This window comes from Protobothrops mucrosquamatus, unplaced genomic scaffold, assembly GCF_001527695.2.
Source record: "Protobothrops mucrosquamatus isolate PMUCROS unplaced genomic scaffold, P.Mucros_1.0 scaffold1468, whole genome shotgun sequence".
Lineage (NCBI taxonomy): Eukaryota > Metazoa > Chordata > Lepidosauria > Squamata > Viperidae > Protobothrops > Protobothrops mucrosquamatus.
This window is the reverse complement of record NW_015387646.1, coordinates 137,027-144,480: the sequence shown is the minus strand read 5'-3', so window position 1 is coordinate 144,480 and position 7,454 is coordinate 137,027. Positions and strand designations below refer to the sequence as shown.

General features: G+C 40.7%; 1 protein-coding gene across 1 annotated transcript in view; it reads right to left on the bottom strand.

The window, feature by feature from the left end:
- Positions 1-7,454, bottom strand: part of LOC107292986 (protein phosphatase 1H) — a 79,111-nt gene that overhangs the window by 67,057 nt on the left and 4,600 nt on the right. The window contains exons 3-4 of the mRNA XM_015822114.1: positions 5,049-5,393; positions 895-1,007 (exon numbers count right to left, since the gene is read on the bottom strand). Coding sequence (XP_015677600.1) covers positions 895-1,007; positions 5,049-5,393 — 458 coding nt within the window. The remainder of the gene's footprint in view (positions 1-894; positions 1,008-5,048; positions 5,394-7,454) is intronic.

The window sequence follows — 7,454 nt, the reverse complement described above, 5'->3', positions numbered from 1 at the left end:
TCCTCTTTTATTTGGTCTGTTTCTTTTAAATAATTTAAATCCCTCTAGCTGTGTGTTCCATTTGTGGGTTTCATCCCACCATGTTTCCGTAATGGCAACAATATCATATCTGCCCTCATTAACCTGAATTTCTAGTTCACCCTGTTTGCTGTTCATACTCTGTGCATTGGTGTATAGACATTTGAGTCCTTTATGACTGGCCCTGTGTTTACTTTCTACATAACCTGTGTGGTGCCTGAGTTCCCCTATTGCCTTACCACCTATTTGGTTAGTGCATTTTGTGTAGCACTCGCTGTTAGAGGCTTGTTTTTGCTTGACAGCAAGATTGGTATTCTTGTCCACACACACCTCTATGTTACATGCACTGATAGCCCTATAATTTTTAGATTGCCGGGGACAGGGTTGTTCTGTATCAATTAACTCACTGTCCCCGCTATTTAGTTTAAATTTTCCTCCAGAAAATCTGTAAATTTATCGCTGAGTAACTCAGTCCCTTTCTTTGATGGATGCAAACCATATCTTTTGTACATCTTTTCATTGGACCAGCTACAGACATCGTGACTAATATATCCAAAGCCTTCCCCTTTATACCACTCCTTTAGCCACATATTGGAGTGGTGTAAAGGGGAAGGCTTTGGATTGTCCCAGAAACTTCAAGTCAGCTAAGATACTGGCAGAAGGAACCAACAAGATGTCAGAACTGAGAGATTTAGCATCAGAAAGTGGCAAAGGACACAACTGAGACATCTCATTCAGAACTAGTTAATTTCTGTGAAAACTGGAATTCATGAAAGAGGACAGAAATACATCTTATGTTTTAGTTGAACACACACAAATGTAAATATAAAAAAAACGTTACTTACAACCTTCCAGCCAAAGACAAATTTGGCTTACCTGCTATCACCTGCATTTGCCACATAGAGTTTCCCCAGTAAATACACTACCACAAGAGCTGTACAACCACCGGATATATTGAAGACAGTTCTTTCACGTTCTATCTGCAAATCCTGAGGAGAAAAAAAGTTACATCATAATTTAGAAAATAATTTCAACATGCATAATAAATCTGAGTGATACTTAGATTAAAAAGTAGATCATGCTTGGTTTTTTCTTCTGCCTTTGGCACACTAGGACAATAAAAATTAATGAATGCTTAACTCTTGAGCAGAAAAAAGCAACTGATTAAGGAAGATAGAAAAAGTACTATTAAACAATTATTTGAAACATACACCATGTAATAGGACTAACAGCATGGACTGTAATAATTTAAGTTGCATGATACAGAATGGTTCTTGCATGTCCAAACCTAAGGGGTCAAATACAATTATTTTAATCTTAGTTCATATCTTGATTCAACAATTTTCACTAGCAGAAGTAGAGAACTGCTGTTAACTCTTGCCCCCTACCTCCAACATAACGTTATACAAACTAAACACATAGCAGCATTTAGCATGGTGGTAAAATGGACTATACTGATTGACCAACTGATTAGGAAGAGTTATATTGATCCCCAACTCTCCTGATCACATTTGCAGGTGGTATAAGCAATAAAACTAGAAGAAAACCCAAATTACAATTAAAGCAATAAATATATCACTATGATCTTGGTATAATGTCCATGGGGGAAAAGAAATCCTAATTTTAAAGCCTTTCTAAAGGCTATCAGAGTTAGAGCCAACTACAACTTAGGAGAAGACTATTCCAAAAATAAGCTCTACAACAGAAAAGAATGGTAGAAGCAGGAATATATTATCTTCGAACAAAAACCTTAGAGCCAGAAAGCAGAATATTCAACGTACGACCACAATTGAGCCCAAAATTTCTGTTGCTAAATGAGACAGTTGCTCAATGAGTTTTGCCCCATTTTATGACCTTTCTTGCCACAGTTGTTAGTGAAATACTGCAGTTATTAAGTTAGTAATACAGCTGTAAAGTGAATCTGACTTCCCAGGTGACTTTGCTTGTCAGAAAATTGCAAAAGGACTCTGCAACCATCATAAATATGAACCAGTTGCCAAGCATTTGAATTTTGTCACTGACCATGGGAATGCTGCAAAGGACGTAAATGTGAAAAACAATCATAAATCTCTTTTTTTAGTGCCATTGTAATTTTGAACAGTCACTAAAAGAATGGCTATAAGTCGAGGACTATACTCAGTTATTGGTTTATACTTGTTTATACGGTTTCCTTGTTGTTTCTATTCTTTCTGTTTTGCAGCATGTTGAGCAGCCTCGAATGAAAATCATCTCACTTTACCAAACAAATAAGGACCCACTTCAATCCACATCTTAAGATAGCAGAACTCTTGGAAACGGTCTTTTCCAACAGGAACTTTTATTAAGAGAAATTGATAGCAGGCATGATAGACAGGATCTGAAGGATTTCCTTACAGATCAATGTTTTAAAGTGTCCCTAAGCAGCCCCCACCCTGCAGTTCTTCCGGGCGATTCAGACCGGCAGATTTCTAGGTGTTAAATCCAGGAAAAATAACATCAATCTGGCTCCGTTGTACACGATCATTCAACAGCTCCTCACACCTTGTTTTGATGACGGATAAATAAACCAGATTCCGGAGGCTGCATCTTTTCACTCCCCTTTCCTAGCTGGCTGGTAAGGAGCAGAAGTTCAGAGGGGCATAGGATAAAAGGCTAATGGTTACTTTGTAGTGAATGGAGGAAGTGAAAGTAATAAAACCCTCATGCATACTCCCCCTCCCTCATAAAGTATGGCAGGATTCAGGAGAGGGTAAGAATTGGTTTTATATCAGAGAAGATAGATAGAAAGGAAATATAACTGGATCCTGACAAAGAACAGGAATTGCTTTTTAAAAGACTATTTTATGTTTGTTTTTCTGCCATTCTGATACACAACAAAGTTGTGACTCACATAAATCCTAGGTCTACACGTTGAACATCTTTGGTTAAACTCATTTATTAATCTGAAATCCAGAAACCCAGGATTTTAAATCACATGGGGGATCTACAAAGTAGAGTAGATTCCCCATTACAGAAATGTTCTTTCCAAGATACAGAAAATGCAGGGTAAACAACAACCATGGAAATGGGATTAAAGAGAGAGAAGCATGGGACATGCCTATTATCCCCCCCCCGTGTGTGTGTGCATGTGTGTGTGTGTGTATTTGCATGTGTATTTAGAGAAGTTGAATATCAAACAGGGGCCATGCTTCATCTACTTCTACTGTATTTATTCGAGTATAACGCGCAAAATTTTCTACCCAAAAAAGAAATCAAAGTTTGGGTGCGTCGGTGTCCCGAGGAGAGAAAGCCTCGTTCTGTGTCCTCCCGGCCTTGCCGGTTGTGCAGGCAGCAGTCTTTGCTGGCCCCTCCCCCGACATCCGCGGTCCTCCCTGGCCCTCCGCGGCTTCCGTTCGCTGGCTTCTGGGCTCCCGGCGGGTTCGCAGTGAATGGCGAGCCTCTGCATGCTCCCCGCCTCGCCCTCACGCTGGGCAATGCTGCCTGAGGTCTCTGCGGCTCGAGCGAGGTAGGCAGCAGCGCGGAGAAGCGAGGGGAGGGGGGTGGGCCGTACCTGCTAGCTGGAACGATGCCGGCAGAGAGCCGGGCGGCTGCGGCGGCGTTCTGCTGCTGGGCGGCTACGGGCGTTGCGGTTCTCCCCCCCCTGTGAATGGCAAGCCCCGTGGGGCTTGACACGAGGGCTGGGGTGGGGTGACGCAGTGGCGGCCGGTCCATTGAGGGCGCAGGCGAATTGTGAGTTCGCACTGTGCCTTTTCCGGGCTTCAGCCGCTCACGCGAGGGCGAAGAAGAAAAAAACGTCCCCTCGTCGCGTACAGGGGGCGGCCCGAACTGGCGAGATGCACTTCCCTTTCCCGTGAAACAAAATTTTATACCGATTTTTAATCGAAAATTAGGGGTGCGCGTTATACACGTGTGCGCGTTATACTCGAATAAATATGGTAGTTCCTACAGATACACTCCTTGTACAAATACTTTTGCTTGTATGAAAACCTGTAAAAAGGTGCCCATTCAGTCTTTTTATATTCTTACACTAGGTCCTTGCAGTACTCTCAAAGCTGATTAAACAGGGTACGGGTTGCAGTGATAATAACATTTCTCAAAAATAAGATTCAGCACTATTCAGCACAGACGGCTTAATAGCATTTAATCAATTATAGCTCTATGATGGCAAATGCTACATTAACTAATGAGGCCACCTCCTGACTCATGTGTGAACTGTGTACTTTTTTGCATTTTTGCATTGGATGAACTATCAAGGACCAAATTTTCAGAAACCTGACATAGTCTTATTATACATGTACAGTACATTCAGAAAGTATTCAGACCCCCTTCACTTTTGTTAATTTTGTTATGTTACAGCGATTCTACAGTTGTTGAAATTGAATTTTTCTTATTAATTTACACTCAGTACCTCATGATGACAAAGTGAAAACAGAATTTTAGAAATGTCTGTAAACTTATTAAAAAGAAAAAAATGGAAATATCACATTGGCATAAGTATTTAGACCCTTCACTCAGTACTTTGTTGAAGCACCTTTGGCAGCAATTACAACCTTGAATCTTTCTAGGTAAGAGCGATAAGCTTTGCACACCTGGATTGGGGGAATTTTTGCAATTCTTCGTTGCAAATCCTTTCAAGCTCAGTAAATATTTTATTTTTATTCTAGAAGCACAAAGTGATGTTTACAACATACTTTTTCCCCACAGCAACATTCAGTGAAGAAAAAGCCAGTAATTTTAAACAAATGTATCATTAACTTTCTCCATTCACCTACTTTCATACATCTTGCCTTTCATTAGAAAAAAGGGCAAATGGTACATCCAATGTCACCCACCTTAGGAAGATGTATAATCCATTTATGTGTTTTGGCGATGATCATCTGGTTTACAATTGTAGAGCCAAACATTTATTACATGCTCAACCTTTGAAAATGTATTAGATTATCAATGTATTTAGAAGTCAGTTCCCATTGCCATTTACTATATATATGGTATATTTACCATTATAAGTAAGTGTTATTCCGAAGATACCCAAACCATCAAATTATACTTACCATTTCCCTGAATGCAGTTTCAACAGCTCCCATGACAAGGCATTCCTGCGAGATCTTCTTTTCTGTAAAGAAGCGAGTAGATGGAGTGCCAGATGAACCAGGAGCTCCAACACTTCCTCTCAATGAGGCTGCCCGGGTTAGCGTTCTGCTGTTGGCATTCATGCTTTCTGGTTCTTCCCCCAGGCAAGTTGGGGGAGGAACAGCAGAGTTTTTCAGGATGTCCACAATCTCCTGCAACTGCTCTACAATATGATGCTGCAGCAATTTGGAGGCTACCACAGCTGCTCCAGATCCAGCATGGCCATCAAATAATGACCAATAATGAAAAGAGATGCTATCCAATTCCTGTTTAAGGAAAGAAGCATTTTTTAGGAAATATATTTCATTGTGACTCCCATTATTAGAATAAAAGCAGGTTCATACATTTCCTCAAATGATTGAGATAATTTTGAGGGAGAAGAATATATGGGAAAAATCTAAGCACAACATAATTCTTGATCTAGCTCTACAATCTACTTCCTTTGTTTTCTGCTTGTACAAGAACATTTTGTGAACAAACTCTGAAAAACATTCAAAGTTATTCTTATCCACAAGGGCAGTTTATTTTGCACAGATGTGAACATGCCTATATATAATTTGGAGATTTAATCTTAAACTATTAAATCAGCTCAACTCATCTGTTCAAGTTGAATAAGCAATTGCATTTGGCTCAGATCCAATTCATACAGGTTTGTCAAGAATCCAGGAGTAGCGACTTCTGGTTCCGAATTGCGCCGTGTGCAGTCGTGCGGAGAGCTCTGTCTCTTCGCCAGCTGCTTTCCCTCCGCCGGTAGACCCTTAATCAGGTCAAAAAGTCGCCCTGGAGGGGTGACCACTGTCAAGGAGGCCCTCGTTGACTGCGGAAGGGTGGCATCTCCTTCCGTGGTCCGAGCTAGCTCCTTAGGGCCATCGGAGAAATGATCGCCCAGTAAAATGGCTGATCACCCAGCTGCACCAGCCGAAAGTCAGAAGAACAGCTAAGCGTGAAGAACCACCATGGAGAAATCTGGGTGAGACCTTTCCTTCCCTCTCTTAGCCCCAACCATTTTCCTGTAAAAAGCCTCTGAATGACTTCCCTGCCTTAAGAGAGTGGCGTTTGATTATTTGGGGAAAAAAGCTTTGAACAAAACTATAAAACAGTAAATTTTTATTGGATATTTAATTTTTTGGATATTTTGGGGCCCTGAAAAAATCCTTATCATAGAACATTATTATTATTTTATCTACTATGCTGGAGATATTTGTGTTTTTTTCCTAATGAGATAAAAAAAATTAACTCGGAAAAAAAGATTTTACAGCCTACTGAGGACATCTTGTGGTGAAAAGTGTTACTGCAATTGTACTTTCTCTTGGTGTTTAAAGATGGATTTGACTTTCAAATGATAATAAAAGGGAAAAAGATAAAGGCCTTGAAGCAGCTGTGGGCTGAATTTGCTTACTAGAAATTGTGGAGGTGGAAATTTGTTGATTTCTAATAAATATAGCTTCTACTAAAAGACTAAAAGACTATTTTATCATGGAAATGGAAGAATCTCACCCACAGCTTGATTATGAGCTTTGAATTATGGGGAAAAAATTGGAAGCTACAGAGTACATGAAATCTTGGAGAAAAATTAAAGATCATTTTGCAGAACCACAAACTGAATTTCAAATTTTAATGGACCAACCTATAGGCCAAGGAACAATAAAAAAGGAACAGACTAGCTTTAAAGAGGCCTATATGCAACAGTGCACACAATTTAAAGAGATGGAGGAAGAAGCTACTGATCAATTGAGCTCTAGAAAAATACTTGACTTAAAATCTCAAACTGAGACTCTAATTCAGTGGTTCTCAACCTTCCTAATGCCGCGACCCTTTAATACAGTTCCTCATGTTGTGGTGACCCCCAACCCCCCATCCAGCTGGCCGGGGGGTATCAAAAACTTGACCAAAAAAAGAGAGGAAAAAATGGGAAAGTATAGGTAGTCCTCGACTTACAACAATTCGCTTAGTGACTGTTTGAAGTTACAACAGCACTGAAAAAGCGAATTATGATCATTTTTCACACTTATGATTGTTGCAGCATCCCCAGGGTCAAGTGATTTACATTCGGATGCTTGACAACTGATTCATACTTATGAAGTTCACAGTGTCCCAGGGTCACGTGATCAATGGTCAGGGGGCGTGGCCAGCTGATCACTCAGGTTGCACAGTGCCTGTGGGGGGGGGAATCTGTAGGTCTCTGGGATGGGACTGGGGTGGGTGCCTGCCCTCCCTTCTCTCCCCTTGTCCCTTCCTTCCTTTTTTTCTTCCTTTCCTTCACCTCCCTTAGTCTCTTCCTCCTTCCCTCCCTCTTTCCCATTGTCCCTTCCTTCTTTCCTTCCTTT